The sequence below is a fragment of the Oppia nitens genome, unplaced genomic scaffold (genome assembly GCF_028296485.1).
Source record: "Oppia nitens isolate AA-2021 unplaced genomic scaffold, nextdenovo-longstitch-racon4-pilon3 scaffold6_pilon_pilon_pilon, whole genome shotgun sequence".
Lineage (NCBI taxonomy): Eukaryota > Metazoa > Arthropoda > Arachnida > Sarcoptiformes > Oppiidae > Oppia > Oppia nitens.
The window spans coordinates 6240001-6257913 of record NW_026533250.1 but is presented as its reverse complement, the minus strand read 5'-3'; the positions used below and the strand labels follow the sequence as shown (position 1 = coordinate 6257913).

The 17913-nt window shown below is 21.1% G+C and overlaps 4 protein-coding genes across 4 annotated transcripts in view; all 4 read left to right on the top strand.

Annotated features, from left to right (window-relative positions):
- The first annotated feature begins 1300 nt into the window (after positions 1-1300).
- On the top strand, positions 1301-3015 carry LOC128962653 (kelch-like protein 20). The gene is made up of 8 exons (XM_054309048.1): positions 1301-1441; positions 1562-1650; positions 1739-1803; positions 1954-2197; positions 2368-2462; positions 2597-2677; positions 2809-2897; positions 2970-3015. The coding sequence occupies exons 1-8, from the start codon at positions 1370-1372 to the stop codon at positions 2988-2990; spliced, it is 756 nt and encodes a 251-aa protein (XP_054165023.1). The 5' UTR covers positions 1301-1369; the 3' UTR covers positions 2991-3015.
- Positions 3016-6044: 3029 nt separating this feature from the next.
- Positions 6045-7805, top strand: LOC128962826 (kelch-like protein 20). Its single transcript, XM_054309228.1, has 6 exons — positions 6045-6195; positions 6510-6598; positions 6673-6737; positions 6881-7121; positions 7209-7315; positions 7720-7805. The coding sequence occupies exons 1-6, from the start codon at positions 6124-6126 to the stop codon at positions 7803-7805; spliced, it is 660 nt and encodes a 219-aa protein (XP_054165203.1). The 5' UTR covers positions 6045-6123.
- A 3943-nt stretch (positions 7806-11748) lies between these two features.
- LOC128962654 (flavin reductase (NADPH)-like) lies at positions 11749-14610 on the top strand. The gene is made up of 5 exons (XM_054309050.1): positions 11749-11811; positions 11914-12054; positions 12506-12760; positions 12828-12959; positions 14278-14610. The coding sequence occupies exons 2-5, from the start codon at positions 11967-11969 to the stop codon at positions 14430-14432; spliced, it is 630 nt and encodes a 209-aa protein (XP_054165025.1). The 5' UTR covers positions 11749-11811; positions 11914-11966; the 3' UTR covers positions 14433-14610.
- A 1742-nt stretch (positions 14611-16352) lies between these two features.
- LOC128962825 (substance-K receptor-like) overlaps positions 16353-17913 on the top strand; it is a 3980-nt gene continuing 2419 nt past the window's right edge. Inside the window, exons 1-3 of the mRNA XM_054309227.1 lie at positions 16353-16738; positions 17239-17327; positions 17415-17674. Of these exons, the coding sequence (XP_054165202.1) occupies positions 16353-16738; positions 17239-17327; positions 17415-17674 (735 nt within the window). The remainder of the gene's footprint in view (positions 16739-17238; positions 17328-17414; positions 17675-17913) is intronic.

Below are 17913 nucleotides of genomic sequence, written 5' to 3'. Positions count from 1 at the left end.
TAAACTTTTATTTTATTGTTAATAGCAGCATGGTCAATTAGCTTCTACTTTAAATAATAATCAATTAAATCCAAATAATATATTATTAATATTATTATTATCTTTAATGATAATTATTACAAAATTTTCTGTCAATTAATTGAGTACATTAGGTATTTGATTAATATTTTTTTTCTTATAAAAAAATATTACTTATAAATACATTAAGTACTAAATAAATTTTTCATCATAAAAAAATTAAACTAAATAATTTTTATTTAGTACAAAAAAAAACAAATAATACTAATAATAATAATATCTAAATAAAATTATAGTTTATCTAAAATAATTTTTTAATATTTATTATAAGTATTATTTATTAATATCCCTAATCATTATCAGTAAATTGCAACAATTAAAAAAAATATTGATTGTATATATATATATATATATATATATATATATATATATACAATACAAATATATATATATCTATATATATATATATAATGCAATATAATTATTATTATAAAATTATTAGTTAATTACTATCAAATTCAGTACATTTCAATACAGGGTAAAACAAGTTTTTTAAAGGGGGGTTACTATGGGGGAGGGGGTTACTATTCTACCAATAACATAATAAGATATTTTTTCTAAATAATAAAACACGTAGTTAATTTTGTAAAAATTTATTTTATATATATTTAAAATTAAAATAATGTTATGATAAAAAAAGATGATTTATTTATACATTAATTTAACTAAATTTTTTTTTTAACTATTTTACTGTAAATTTTGATTTACTGTATTTTGATGTAAATAAAATTTTTTAAAAAAAACATTAAAAATAGTAATTAACAATTATTAATAGCCTTACCCCATACAACCCCCCCCAGTGCTTAATATTGATTAATGTAGTTTTATGATAAAAGTTGTCTAATTTTTTTTTTATAATAATAAATATTAGTATAAATAAATTGTCATTTAACAATAATAATAATAATATAAGTTATTTTTTAATAATAAAATGTTAAACTAAATTATTTTGTTTTTTTTTGTTTTATAACAAATAAGTAATAATAATAATAATAATGTTTAGACAAATATTATTTTATACAATAATTTTTATTAGTTTTAATGTTATTCTGGCATTAAATACCATTGATTTCAATGACAACAACAATAATACTACTAATAATGTAATTATTAATTATACCTTTAAAAAAATTATAACAAATATATTTAATAGCATCATGGTCAATTATCTATTTTAAATAATAATAATAATTACTATCTATACCTATGCGGTGGTGGTATTGAAAGCCAATATACAGCCCAATGTTGGAAATATAATACCCAGACTAGAGTCTGGCAATCAATTGAATCCATGTCCACGGGTCGGGTATGGTTTGCAATGGTATCGTTGGATTCAAAACTGTATGCTATTGGAGGACTAACTGTATGTATAGTACTGTATATATATATATAACAAACATAAACTATTTTTACTAAAAAAAATTAACTAAAATTAAATATAATTATGAAATATATATATATATTTGTTGTCAAAAAATTTTAGGATAAATCTTATGATACCAATACTGTTGAATCATATGATCCGCAAACAAATCAATGGAAACCAATGAAACCGTTGAGCACTACCAGAGAGTATATATATAAAATTAATTTAATTAAAAAAATTTAATTAATTAATTAATTAATTTAATTATTATTTTAAAATTAAATAAATTCCCAGAGGTATGGGTGCGGCTGTTTTGAACGATACTATCTATGTTTGTGGCGGTTATGATGTTAATACAGGTAATTAATTTAATTATAATTAGTCTAATAAGTTATAATACGATATTATTGTTTAATAGTTATACAATTTTTTTTAAAAAAAAAGTATTTGTATTTAAAATTTTTGTTGTTTATCTAACTTTTAAAAAAAATTAATATTTTTTATTATAGCTAAACGTCATAATGATTGTGAATATATGACACCAAATAGTAGTGATGATAGTAATGATAGTCAATGGCATTTTACAACACCCATGTCAATGGTCAGGGAGTACTATCAACTGGTAGCACATGGAGGCTATTTGTATGCCATCGGTGGCTATATAGGTAACTTAACCGATACACAAACAGTTGAACGGTATAACCCGTTGACTAGACAATGGCAACCCAGGGCCAATTTAAATCATAAAATTAGGTTAGTTAAAATATAGTCAATACAAATAATAATAATAATTATTATTATCATATTTAATAATATCAATATTTTTTATACTGATATATTAATGTATATATATATATGTTTATTTTTGGTTGATAAAACAACTATATATATATCAATATATATTATATTAAAAAATCACCTAGAGCATTTGCTGCCATATCCTATATGGATAAAATCTATGTGTGCGGTAAAACATGCGAAACATACGATCCCATTGAAAACAAATGGACACCAATTGGTATTTATTTTTTTAATAATTATTATATAATTTTACTTATATTATAATAATTTAACTTTTATTAAGCATAATAATAATATATTATTATTATTATTTATAATAAAAAATATTTATTTATTTATTTATTAAAAAAGCATCATTGAATGAGAGACGCTTAGATTTACAATTAGTTAATTACCATGATCAATTATATGCAATTGGTGGCCAGGGTATAGGTTAGGATGATTTTAATTATTTGTATTATTTTGTATTAATTTGATTTAATTAATTTATATTTACAAATAGAAATTAATTTTAATTTTTAATATATATATTAATATTAATATATATATATATTTTATTTTAGCTACCGATTTGTTTGAAGTATACAATCATACTAGCAATCAATGGCTCTATAGTACCCAATCGGTGCCCTATAATGTCTATGGTTTTGGGGTAATTGAAAAAAATAATTTATTTAATTAATATAACAATTAATACATTTAATTATTTATTATTTATTTTCAGGCAATAGTATTAGATAAATAATAAGTCCAAACACTACAACAACATATATTATATTAATATGTAATTTTTAATTATATAATTAATTAATTTTAATAATATAAAAATTGTTATAAATATTTATAAAATTAATAAAAGTATTATTATTATTAAAAACTTAATTATAACTAGTTTTGCCCGCACAACATGTATAGTCGTGCAATTCTTTTGCTAATTTTAAAATACTTATAAGTAATTCGAATGATTGCCAACTACTTAACTTATATAACAAACTACTTAACCTTATGTAACAAAACTTTATAATCAATACACAATAATACGTCTTGAGAATTTTAGATTTTTATGTATATTTAAATAATTTTATAAAAATTTAAAAGTTTAATAATTTTTATGAAAAAAATTTGCATTTGAAAAAAATTACAAAATTTTTCGCTTTTAACTAACCTCCCGGTGCCCTGTGATTCATACAATATAGCAAAATGTAATAACACAGCACCTGCCTACCTGTCCATAAAGCCTAACTGAGCTCAATAATCATTTAAAATTTTCCATAGAAATAACATTGCTTTAAATTCAAATTAAAAATTTTAACACAAATTGAAAATTTTTGCATTTGAGAAAATTTATTAAAAATATAGCACAGGTAGCTTACCTCCCGGTGCCCTGTAACTCATATAATATAGTAAAGTGTAATTACACGACACCAGCCTACCTGTCCCTAAAACCTACCAGTGCTCAATAAACATTTAAAATTTCTCATAGAAATTACATTGCTTTCAATAAAAATTGAAAATTTTAATAAAAATTGAAAATTTTTGCATTTGAAAAAATTTTACAAAAATTTAGCACAGGTAGCTTAGCTCCCGGTGCCCTGAGACTCATACAATATAACAATGTTATTACACAGCACCTGCCTACCTGTCCCTAAAACCTACCTGAGCTCAATAATCATTTAAAATTTCCCATAGAAATATCATTGCTTTAAATTAAAATTGAAAATATAACAATATATTTTTAGCTTTGAATTAAAAAATGGTTGTTGAGGAAGTGTGCACACATACAAACAAACAAACAAACAAACAAACAAACAAACAAACAAACAAACAAACAAACAAACAAACAAACAAACAAACAGACAAAACTATTATATTAAATTATAGAAGATAAATAAAAGTAAACGTTTCATTCAATCATTGAATCAAATAATTTTATACAATATTAAAATATTTAGTTTTTTATTTCAAGTTTTTTTCTTGTTTTAAATAATCTAACAATTAATACATGATTTTTTGTATGTTGTTTTATTTAATTAATTAATTTATTTAATAATTTTTTTTGTCATTTATTTTTTTAATCAGGCAATAGTATTTAATAAATAATTAATAAGTTGAAGTCCAAACACCAATACATTTTAAATATATATATAATTAATTATAATAATTAGTTTTATATAAAATAAATATTGTTTTAAATATTATGAAACTTTTTTATTAATCATTATAAACTAATCAATTAATTTTATACAATAGTAAATCATTTTTTTTAATTTTAATACTATAACAACAACAAAATCTATATTAATATTTGTAATTTTTATATAAAAATTAAACTATTGTTATACATATAAAATATAATAAACAGTTTATAAACAATGATTTTTTTACAACATTAATAAAATAAAAGTAAATAAATATAATGTATTTATTAATATTTTTTTTAATTAATACATATATATATATATATATATATAATATTTAGTTTCTAATTAATTAATTTTTGTTTTAGAAAATTATATATTATAATAATACTAAATATTTTTATTTTGAACTAAAAAATTAAATTTTAACACAAATATAATATCAATAAATAATAATAATAATTTTTTATAACCTAATTTAATTAACTTAATTGTTAAATACTTTTCATATAATAAATATATTTATGATAAATAATTTATTTTATTGATAATTAAAATTATCGGTAAATTGTAAACAAAAAATTATTGATTGCAAATAATGTATTAATATTATTATTATTATCTTTAATGATAATTATTACAAAATTATTAATCAATTAATTTAGTACATTAAGTATTTTTATAAAAAATAAAATTTATTAATAAATTAAGTATAAATAAATTTTTCAGTATAAAAAAAATTAAACTAAATTATTTTTATTTTTTACAAAAACAAATAATAATAATAATAATAATGTTTAAACAAATAATAGTTTATCTAAAATAATTTTTCAATATTTATTATAAGTATTAATTATTAAAAACATTATCAATAAATAGCAACAATTAAAAAACAAATATTGATTGTATTTTATATAATGTATTATTATTCTAATAATTATTATTACAAAATTATTAGTTAATTACTATCAAATTCAGTACAGGTTAAAGCAAGTTTTTTAAAGGGGGAGGGGACTACTAGGGGGTTTTTATTCTACCAATAACATAATAAGATATTTTTTCAAATAATAAAACATATAGTTAATTTTGTAAAAAAAACAATTTTACATATTTAAAATTAAAATAATGTTATGATATTTAAATTAATTTTTTTACATTAATTTAACTATTTAACTTTTAACTATTAACTACTGATGATAATTAACTATTATTATTAGCCTTACCCCCCCCTATCACAACCCCCCAGTGCTTAACCTTTTTTTAAATATAGTTTTATGATAAAAGTTATTGAGATTTTTTTAAATAATAAATATAAGTATAAATAAATTGTCATTTAATAATAATAATAATAATATAAGTTATTTTTTAAAAATAAAAAGTTAAACTAAATTATTTTGTTTTTTTTGTTTTATAACAAATAAGTAATAATAATAATAATGTTTAGACAAATATTATTTTTTACAATAATTTTTATTAGTCTTAATGTTATTCTGGCATTAAATACCATTGACTTCAATGACAACAATAAAACTACTAATAATGTAATTACTAATATCATATATATATATATACCTTAAAAATTATTATAACTAATATATTTAATAGCATCATGGTCAATTATCTATATTAAATAATAATAATAACTATCTATATATATGTGGTGGTGGTTTTGATAGACATAAGTCAGCCCAATGTTGGAAATATAATACCCAGACTAGAGTCTGGCAATCAATTGAATCCATGTCCACGGCTCGGGTATGGTTTGCAATGGTATCGTTGGATTCAAAACTGTACGCTATTGGAGGTGTAACTGTATGTATAAATAAATAAATACTGTATATACATATATAACTAACAAATAATAAAAACAATGAGATGAAAAACAAATTTTATGATTAAAAAAAATTAAGTAAAATTTTAATTATACTGTAGTTATATAAAAAAATATATAAATAATATTCAAAAATTATTATATTAAACCTCAAATAAAAAAATTATTATATAAAACCTAAAATTAAAAAATTATTTATATAAAACCTAAAATTAAAATTATAAAAATTATTATATAAAATCTAAAATTATAATTATTAATTGTATTATTTTGTTGTCAAAAAAAATTTTTTTAGGATAAATATAATGATACAAATACTGTTGAATCATATGATCCCCAAACAAATCAATGGATACAATTGAAACCGTTGAGCACTGCCAGAGAGTATATAAAAACTTAAATATAAAATTTAATTAATTAATTAATTATTAATTTAAAAATAAAAATTAATTTTCCAGTGGTATGGGTGCGGCTGTTTTGAACGATACTATCTATGTTTGTGGCGGTTATGATGATAATACATGTAATTAAATTAATTAATTAATTATAATTAGTCTAATAGTTATTAATATGCGATAGTATTATTTAAAATAGTAATATAAGTATTTGAATATAAATTTGTTTGTTTGTCTAACTTTTAAAAAAAATTAATATTTTTTATTATAGCTAAACGTCATAATGATTGTGAATATATGACACCAAATAGTAATGATAGCAATGATAGTCAATGGCATTTTACAACACCCATGTCGATGGTCAGGGAGTACTATCAACTGGTAGCACATGGAGGCTATTTGTATGCCATCGGTGGCTATATAGGTAACCTAACCGATACACAAACGGTTGAACGGTATAACCCGTTGACTAGACAATGGCAACCCAGGGCAAATTTAAATTATAAAAATAGGTTAGTTATAAAAAAAAATATGAAAATTATTATTAGTAATTATTTATTTTTTAAATTATTATTTTTTTATATAAAAAATCACCCTAGTGAATTTGCTGCCATATCATATATGGATAAAATCTATGTTTGCGGCGGTAATGTTAAAACTACATGCGAAACATACGATCCCATTGAAAACAAATGGACACCAATTGGTATTATTTTTAAAAAAAAAATTATTTTTATATAATTTTAATTTATAATTATTTTTTTTGTAATTAAAAAAATTATATTATTATAGTCTCTAAATACTTTTAATTATTATTATTATTATTCTATAATTTTTCTTATATATATTATAATAATTAACTTTTATTATACTAATTTTATCTGATAATATTAATCTGTAAAATATCTTATAATTAAGTATTAATTATACTAATAATATATTTATTTTATTTTTATTTATTTTTTTAAAAATTACCTAGTATATTATTAATTTATTTTATAAGTTTAATTATATTTAGTAGTATATTTATAATTAGTATTTTCTAATTATTTGTTTTTTACCATAAAAAAAATTATTTATTTTATTATTTATTTATTTATTTAATAATAGCATCAATGCAAGATTGGCGCAGTGATTTCCAATTAATAACTTACGATGATCAATTATTGGCAATTGGTGGCCAGGGTCCAGGTTAATTTAATAATAATAATAATAATAATAATAGTTTTTTATTTTATTTTATTAGTTTTAACATGTCGGTTTATTTTAATTAAAAAAAATATATGATTTAAATATAATTATAATTTTTTTTGTTTCAGTTTCTTTGATTAATTATTTATATATTATTAGAAAAAATTTATTAATTATTTATTAATTATTTATATATTTATTTATTTATGTTTTAGTCAGCGATTTGTTTGAAGTATACAATCATACGACCAATGAATGGCATTATAGTACCCAATCGTTACCGTATAATATGTATGGTTTTGGGGTAATTAAAAAAAATAATAATTAATATTTAAATAATCTAACAATTAATACATATTTTATTAATTTATTTAATTAATAATTTTTTAGGCAATAGTATTAAATAAATAATTATGTCCAAACACTACAACATATATTATATATATAAATAATTTTTAAAATAAATATAATTAATTAATATTTAGGTTAATATTTATAAAAATTTTATAAAATTATTGTTATAATTAATTGTATAAATATTTTACACAATAAAGAAAATAAATCGTTTTATTAATCAGTCAAATAATTTTATTTAATATCAACAACAACAAAAAAATACATTTAGTTATTAATTTCAATACAATAACTACAAAAAATATATATCAATATAATATTTTTATTTTTTTATAAACTATTTTTATACATGAAAATATATAATTTAAATTTACATAAATAAGTTTATAAACAATGATTTTTTACAAACATTAATAATAAATAATAATAATGAAAATATTTATTATTTAATTACAATTAATATAATTTTAAATATTTTTTCAAAATTATTATTTTTAAATATTATCCAAATTATTATTATTATTATTATTACTAAATGATTTCAAATACATTAGATTTTTGATAACATTTTTGATAATATGACTATCAATCCAAACAATTGATTGAATATATAGAAAATAAAACATATGTGACATAACATAGACGGCTAATATGTTAAACATTTTTGATTGTTTATCATATAATAGATTCAATGAACTTATAAAACACAGGGATATCATTGAAAAACTAAATAAATTATATGAATTGATTTGACGGGACAGTAGTCTCATATTATGGGACTCTTTACCTATGAGACTGACTGTCCTATCGATACGCCATTGAATATCCGGATCCGATAGTAATAGTAGGCTATGATTATGATTATGACTATCATTATCATCGACACCGAAATAATCGGTCAATTGCTGGTTCATTACCTGCCAAACCCTATAGTATTTACTATTGAGTTCATAGTATAGGAACAGTAGCCCCAGATACCAGCCCTCAACATATACTATACATAGGAGGCAGTGTTGATGAAACAACAATACGGTGGCTAACTGTCCATCAGTTTTGTCGTAAAATGTAAAATACTGGTCAAAAACATCGGGTTCGTTGACCACAAAATAGTAGCCAATAGCGAGTATATATAAGCGAAAGGCTAGGTATACCGTCACCGATGATGATAAGTACCGACTACTACTAGTAGTACGGGTCGGACAGTATTTCTGGTCATACCTACACAGTTGATCATAGATGGCAAATATCTTCCGGGTATTACGTTTGACCAATAGATAGGACATACCGAGTGATACCATGAATAATAGTATACAGATTTTGTGGACCATTAGCCACAGGGGTTCGTCCAGTCGGATGACCAACGGGTTGGCACCGATCAAGTAGAGTACAAATACGGCAGTAGTTAGTCCGGTAAAAAATTGCCGTATATTGCCGTTACCCGAACCTAACGGGTCATCACGGGTTATACCGTAAATCAGGTATAGTTTGTCAAACATTTTTTTGGTATTATTATTATTATTATTGATAAAAATAATTTTTATTTTATTAGTTTATAATTATAATTATTATTATTGATAAAAATAACTATTTATTAGTAAATTATGTATAAATATTTAGAAATATTTTTGTAGTTTATTATTATTATTATATTTGTTGATAAAAATAATTATTTTGTTAATAACTTATATATCATTTATATAATATTCATCTATATTTATTATTATTAATTAATAATAAAATATTAATTTTTGTTTATAACTATTTAACATTTAAACAAAAATATTATTAATTAATTAATTAATTAATTATTTATTTATAATGTTTTTCTTTCAACTAAATATATAATACAGTAATTGTTATTTTTTTTTAAATATATCTGAATATTCATTACTTTAATACAGTATTTTTTTAATCATAAAAAATTATTATTTCATTTTACAGTAATACAAAAAAACTGCTTACAATTTTATTTCTCTATTGAATATCAAAATTTTACAGTAAATTATATATTGAAAAGTATAATAATAATAATGAAAAAGAAAACTATTTTTAGACAATTTTTTTTCCTTAAATCCCTTAAACATTAAATATATACTGTATTTTTTTTATTATATACAGTATATCTATTGTATATAATAGAGAGTACTGGTAGTATTGATTTCTATTGTATGGTGATTGTGTGTGTGTGTGTGTGTGTGTGTGTGTGTGTGTATGTGTGTGTATGTGTGTGTATGTGTGTGTATGTGTGTGTATGTGTGTGTATGTGTGTGTATGTGTGTGTATGTGTGTGTATGTGTGTGTATGTGTGTGTATGTGTGTGTATGTGTGTGTATGTGTGTGTATATATGTGTTTATGTGTGTGTATATATGTGTGTGTATATATGTGTGTGTATGAGTGTGTATGTCTGTATATGTGTGTGTGTGTGTGTGCGTGAGTGTGTGTGTAGGTGTGGATGTATTACTGAAAATAATTATATTTATTGTAAATTTATATAATAACAACAACTTGAAAAAATTAAATTTCATTTATATTGATTCACATAAGTGTATTGAATTATGTTAATAATGAATAAAAAATATTTATTTAAACTAGACTTAAGTTTAACATAAATTTCAAATATATATATATATATATATATATATATATAAATAAAATTTTAATATAAACGCAATTATATTTTCATGTTATAGTGATTTTTGATGAGAGAGAGAGAGAGAGAGAGAGAGAGAGAGAGAGAGAGAGAGATTAAAAATTTTATCTAAAATAAATATGTAATTTATTTTCATAATTATTTTTTTTTATATCTAATAATAAATTTAATAAACAACTTACTATATTTTTTAAAAAAAAATTATTACATTGTATTTATATTTTCTAATAGAAATCAAATATAGTTATATATATATAAATCAATAGTTTCCTAAAATAAATAAATTACTAATTATTTGAATTTGAATTTTATTGAATTTAAATTAAACAAAATATTTATCAGTAATTTAATAAACTATTGACTATTAATATATATAATTAGTAAATATAGTTATTATTGTAATAATAATAATAAAAATTCAAGTAAACAAACAAACAATATATATATATATATATTTTAAATAATTAATATGTAATTAAAATAACATTTTAATTACACATACAAAAAAATCCTATTTGAAAAAAACAATTGAAGTTTATTTTTTTTTAAATTTTATTAAATATCTATTATATTAATCAATAATATTTCAATATTTTATATCTATTATTATAGCACATAGAGTGCGCTAAAAATAATTTTATTTTAAAAATTATTTTCATATATTGAACATGTACATTTTTTATTGTTTATATTGAAATAAATATTACTCAAAATAAAAACCTGTTTACAGTTTTTTTTTTGTATTTAATAATTAATTTTGTTGTCAGACTGTAAATAATATTTATATATATTTTTTGTTTGTGAATTCATGTCTACATATTTGTTATCAAATTTTTAAGAAAAAAAAATTGTTTATTTGAAATTGTTTAATAATTTTTATACAGTATATGACTAATCAAATATATTATATAAATATATATATTTATAGTTAATTAATAAAAATATATTACAGTATATAATATATACATTTAGTTTTCAACAACAAGTAGTTAACAACATATAACATGTATGTATTTTATTAATTATTAAATTTAAAAAATAATAATAATTTATTTGCAATAAATTGTCTATATTTTTATAACTATATTTATTTAATTATTTATTATAGTTTTGACAATTTAAATAATAATAATTAATTATTAATATTAATTAATTAATTAAATGGCTCCGGTAAATATTAAAAAAGTTTGCATATTTGGTGCCACTGGCAACACTGGTTTATGTACAGTTAAAGCGGCAATCGATAAAGGTAGCTAGATCATTTTGATTTATTTTTAATTATTAGATTATTTTTGATAATTAGATTAATTTTTTTTTTAAAATAATGTTTTTATTTATACTGTATTTTAAATTAAATTTCAATAGTATTTATTGAATATATATATCTAGTATTAATAAATAAATTATTGAATTGTAATAAATATTATTGAAATTAATTATTAATTTTTTTAAAAAATATGTTTTTAGTATTTTATTATTAATTACTGTATTATTATTATAAGTATTTCTATTATTTGTTTAATCATTTAGTAGATGTTATTATTATTATTATTTTTTTTGTTGAATTAAATAAGTAATTAAAAAAACAATTATTATTATTATTATTGCAAATCATTTGCACAAAAATTTTTTTATTTAGTTTATAATAAAAGTTAAAAAATTGATTTTTTTTTTTATAAAAAACACATTTATATATATAGGCTATGAAGTGACGGCATTTGTTAGGGACGCCAACAAACTGGACCCCAATGTCAAGCCTCAGACGGTAATTGTCGGCAACGTTACCAATAGTTCGGATGTCGATAGGGCTGTCCGCGGACAGGATGCCATTGTTATCGTTTTGGGCACCGGTAGCGATCTCAGTCCGACTACTGTCCTGTCGGACGGCACCCGTACTATACTATCATCAGTTAAGGCCAACAATATCCAGCCTCGTATAGTCTGCTGTCTATCATGTAATCTATGACATACCTGTGCCCTAAAAATATTTACTGATTTTTTTGTTGTTGTTTTGTTTCAAAGCATTCATGTTTTGGGAACGAAACAAAATACCCGAACGGGTACTGAATGTACACTCGGATCACGAAAGACAGCTACAGTTGCTTAAGGAGTCGGATAGCCAATGGATAGTTGCCTGTCCTCCACATATCGATAGTTAGTTTGGTTTCTATCTGTCTATCTGTCTATCTGTCTATCTGTCTATCTGTCTATTTGTCTATCTATCTATTTATATATCTATCTGTCTATCTATCTATTTATATATCTGTCTATCTGTCTATCTGTCTATCTGTCTATCTGTCTATCTGTCTATCTGTCTATTTGTCTATCTATCTATTTATATATCTATCTGTCTATCTGTCTATCTGTCTATCTGTCTATCTGTCTATCTATCTATCTATTTATATATCTATCTGTCTATCTGTCTATCTGTCTATCTGTCTATCTGTCTATCTGTCTATCTGTCTATCTATCTATTTATATATCTGTCTATCTGTCTATCTGTCTATCTGTCTATCTGTCTATCTGTCTATTTGTCTATCTATCTATTTATATATCTATCTGTCTATCTGTCTATCTGTCTATCTGTCTATCTATCTATCTATCTATCTATCTATCTATCTATTTATATATCTATCTGTCTATCTGTCTATCTGTCTATCTGTCTATCTGTCTATCTGTCTATCTGTCTATTTGTCTATCTATCTATTTATATATCTATCTGTCTATCTATCTATTTATATATCTGTCTATCTGTCTATCTGTCTATCTGTCTATCTGTCTATCTGTCTATCTGTCTATCTGTCTATTTGTCTATCTATCTATTTATATATCTATCTGTCTATCTGTCTATCTGTCTATCTGTCTATCTGTCTATCTATCTATCTATTTATATATCTATCTGTCTATCTGTCTATCTGTCTATCTGTCTATCTGTCTATCTGTCTATCTGTCTATCTATCTATTTATATATCTGTCTATCTGTCTATCTGTCTATCTGTCTATCTGTCTATCTGTCTATTTGTCTATCTATCTATTTATATATCTATCTGTCTATCTGTCTATCTGTCTATCTGTCTATCTATCTATCTATCTATCTATCTATCTATCTATTTATATATCTATCTGTCTATCTGTCTATCTGTCTATCTGTCTATCTGTCTATCTGTCTATCTGTCTATCTATCTATCTATCTATCTATCTATCTATCTATCTATCTATCTATTTATATATCTATCTGTCTATCTGTCTATCTGTCTATCTGTCTATCTGTCTATCTGTCTATCTGTCTATCTGTCTATCTGTCTATCTGTCTATCTATCAGTCTATCTATTTATCTATCTATCTATCTATCTATCTATCTATCTATCTATCTATCTATCTATCTATCTATCTATCTATCTATCTATCTATCTATTATTATAACTACCGGTGCTTCGAGTATTGAGTTTTAATTGTTTATTTTGATGTACAGGTGGTCCGGCCCGCGGTAACTATACATTGAAAACTGATGGCCCGGTAGGCCGTGAAATATCTAAGTATGATTTGGCCCAGATTTTGGTCGACCTGTTGGCCGATGATGGCAACCGTATCGGACATCTGGTAGGTATGGGCTATCCGTCCGCCTAATTATTATATTGAATCTCTCAATCTATATATAAAAATATATTAATATATACTTTATATCAATATATATATATATAATGAGATTATTATTATTATATGATATGTTGTTTTAAATACTAATTTGTTTTTTATTTGAATGAAATACAAAAATAATTAATAATAAAAATTATTATTTTACTAATAGAGTAATAAGTATTAAATTTTTTTGTTAAAATATATTATTAAAAAATATTATTATTATATGTGGTATTTGTTGTGTAAAAAAATATTTAATCATTTTTTGTGTAATTAAACAAAAATCAATTATCAGTAAAAAAGTTTTTTAAAATCAATCAAAAAAATACATTTTAAGTACAAAATACTGAAAACATTGAAATAAATATTTTTTTGTTTAAAAATAAAATATTTTATCACATATTAATAACTATCAAATTAATATATATATATATATATATATATATTGAATATTAGATTATATTTCTAAAAATTTATAGTTTTTTTATAAATTTATTTTATTTAATAAATTAATTAATCATCAAATAAATTATAATCAATGCCTGTTATATAATATACTTAATACTGTAATATATTTGTGCTATAAATATATATATATATATATATATATTAAATTTTTATCAATTAATAATTTATTTACAAATGTAATAATAAAATAAAATTTCAATTTATATATACAACTATTATAGACATAATTTTTTTGCTTAAAATTTTTGATATTTTTTTTAAGTACATAACATTAGTTACACATTAATGAACTTTATTTGTATTAATATTAAATACAAACAAACAAAATAATTACAATTATCTAAATTTTATAAAAAATATTTTATCAAAAATAAGTGTATGGATTAAAAAAACATTTGATTGAACTTATAATTGCAATAATAATAATAATAATTTATTATTATTATTATTATTATTAAATATTACAAGTATGCTAAGCATTGGTACATTAAAAATAAGTACATTATTATTATTATAAGTAAATTATTGACTATTAAATATAACTTTTTTAAAAATATATATTTATATTCAATATATATATATATATATATTTAACGTTATATTTAAAATTAATATAAAGTATTGACAATAATCTGGTAGTGATTTATTATTATTTTTATCAATTATTATATATATATATATATATTTATATATATATATACATCAAACATATATTAATCAGTTTACAATAGCTTGATGTTGGTCTATTTAGTTAAGCATGGTTAGTTTTAATATATATATAAACTACCTGTATGATATAATAATTATATACACACATAGTGTATATCATATCTAATCTTTAAAAAAATTAATTAATTACTAAATTACTACACAAAATAAATAAATAAATCATTAATTTATTTTGTGGTTGTATTTACAATAACACTTGAAATTGTTCACAAAAAAAATTATTTTAGTTATTTTTTATTTATACTAAAATATTAATTAAAAACAAACAATTTATTCAAAATTTTTCTCATAAAAAAATAAAATATGAAACAATTTTTTTTGTCGTTATTGTTAATACAATATATATTTTTAATAATTGTTTTTGTTTTAATTAATTTTGTTTAAAATGTTTTTTTTATAAGTTTCAAGTGATTTTTCTTATTTAAAAAAATAAATAACTATTATATAAATATTAATAATAGATATTTAAAAAAATAAATATATTAACTGTTTTAATAGTTTATAACTTATATAATAATTTTTTTTTAATAAAATAAAACTTCAAATTCAATAATCAAAAGTTTAATTTAAAATTTTTTCTAATAAATAAATATTAATAAATAATTTTTATAAATTGTTTTATTATTTAAATTTTAATAGAAAAAAATCAAATTATTTTTCACATAATAATAATAATACAGTAATAATAATAATAATAATAATAATAATGCTATGAATATCTATAACAACAACAACAACGGTTCCGACCCGTACTGTCCGCGGGAGTTGACCAACGAGTCCTACTATTACTTGATTAGTCACTATAATAAAAACATCGGCGACGACATCACCGATGACGACGACGACGACTATTATTTTGATCCATCGATGTTTGATCCGTCAAAGTGTAACTTCAGCGACGGTGGTAATCCTATTTGGTGGATAAGACCCGTCTGGAATGTGGCCGCAAAATCGGCGGCCGTACTGCCCGTTATGGTTGTCGGTATTTTCGGCAATTTAGCTGTTATTTGTCTTATATTGAAACTACGGCCACTGCGCCGATCGCCAGTCAATTTGTTTATACTTAATATGGCTTTAGCCGACCTGTTGACCACATTGTAAGTCTATGTGTGTGTGTGTGTATGTGTGTGTATGTGTGTGTATGTGTGTGTATGTGTGTGTATGTGTGTGTATGTGTGTGTATGTGTGTGTATGTGTGTGTATGTATGTGTATGTGTGTGTGTGTGTGTGTGTGTGTGTGTGTGTGTATGTGTATGTGTATGTGTATGTGTATGTGTATGTGTATGTGTATGTGTATGTGTATGTGTATGTGTATGTGTATGTGTATGTGTGTGTGTATGTGTATGTGTATGTGTGTGTATGTGTATGTGTATGTGTATGTGTATGTGTATGTGTATGTGTATGTGTATGTGTATGTGTATGTGTATGTGTATGTGTATGTGTATGTGTATGTGTATGTGTATGTGTATGTGTATGTGTATGTGTATGTGTATGTGTTTATGTAATTTTTAATATGATTAATATTATATATCAAAAAATTTATTTTAATAAATTAATTATATATATTTATAATTATTTATTTATTTTTCAATAATAGATTTTGCCCATGGATAGCACTGGTAGATAATATCTACCAAATATATGTGCTTGGTTCATTTTTTTGTAGGCTAGACGGCTTTATTAAAAGTATTAAAAAAACAACATTTAATTATTAATTATTTAAATATTTAAAAATTTATTTATTATTATTTAATTAAATAACTTATTATATAGTTTTATGTCTATTGACGAGTGTTTTCTCATTGATGACAATATCTATTGATAGATATATAGCCATATGTTTACCTAATTTTCGGTTGTGTTGTTGTTGTGGTAGTAGTAGTGGTCAACAACACCAACAACAATACCGTCGGCTAAACAAACGGCACTCATATATAATAATTGCCGGCATTTGGTTAGTGGCTATTATACTGTCGGCGCCGTTGATTGTCTGGCGATCCTATCGTCAGAGACAATGGTTAGACTTTTTAGAAGTTAGTAATTATTATTATTTAAAAATTAAAAATAATTTTATAATTAATTAATTTTAATTTTAATTTTTATTATAATTTATAATTAATACAATTTATTTATTCAAAATTAATAATTAATTTATGGAAAATATATTTTTTTTTGTTATATAAATTTTTATATAAAATTCAATAATTAGTTTTAATTCAATATAATTAAGGATAATATACTGAAAAGTATTTTTTATTATTAATATTTATTA

Excerpts from the sequence above, each read along its gene's own strand:
- LOC128962653 (XM_054309048.1), top strand. The coding sequence starts at position 1,370 with ATGTCCACGGGTCGGGTATGGTTTGCAATGGTATCGTTGGATTCAAAA. Across the intron at positions 1,442-1,561 it reads ATGCTATTGGAGGACTAACT|GATAAATCTTATGATACCAA; the intron begins GTATGTATAGTA and ends AAAAAATTTTAG. Across the intron at positions 1,651-1,738 it reads CCGTTGAGCACTACCAGAGA|AGGTATGGGTGCGGCTGTTT; the intron begins GTATATATATAA and ends ATAAATTCCCAG.
- LOC128962826 (XM_054309228.1), top strand. The coding sequence starts at position 6,124 with ATGTCCACGGCTCGGGTATGGTTTGCAATGGTATCGTTGGATTCAAAA. Across the intron at positions 6,599-6,672 it reads CCGTTGAGCACTGCCAGAGA|TGGTATGGGTGCGGCTGTTT; the intron begins GTATATAAAAAC and ends TTAATTTTCCAG. Across the intron at positions 6,738-6,880 it reads CGGTTATGATGATAATACAT|CTAAACGTCATAATGATTGT; the intron begins GTAATTAAATTA and ends TTTTTATTATAG.
- LOC128962654 (XM_054309050.1), top strand. The coding sequence starts at position 11,967 with ATGGCTCCGGTAAATATTAAAAAAGTTTGCATATTTGGTGCCACTGGC. Across the intron at positions 12,761-12,827 it reads TATAGTCTGCTGTCTATCAT|CATTCATGTTTTGGGAACGA; the intron begins GTAATCTATGAC and ends TTTGTTTCAAAG. Across the intron at positions 12,960-14,277 it reads CTGTCCTCCACATATCGATA|GTGGTCCGGCCCGCGGTAAC; the intron begins GTTAGTTTGGTT and ends TTTGATGTACAG.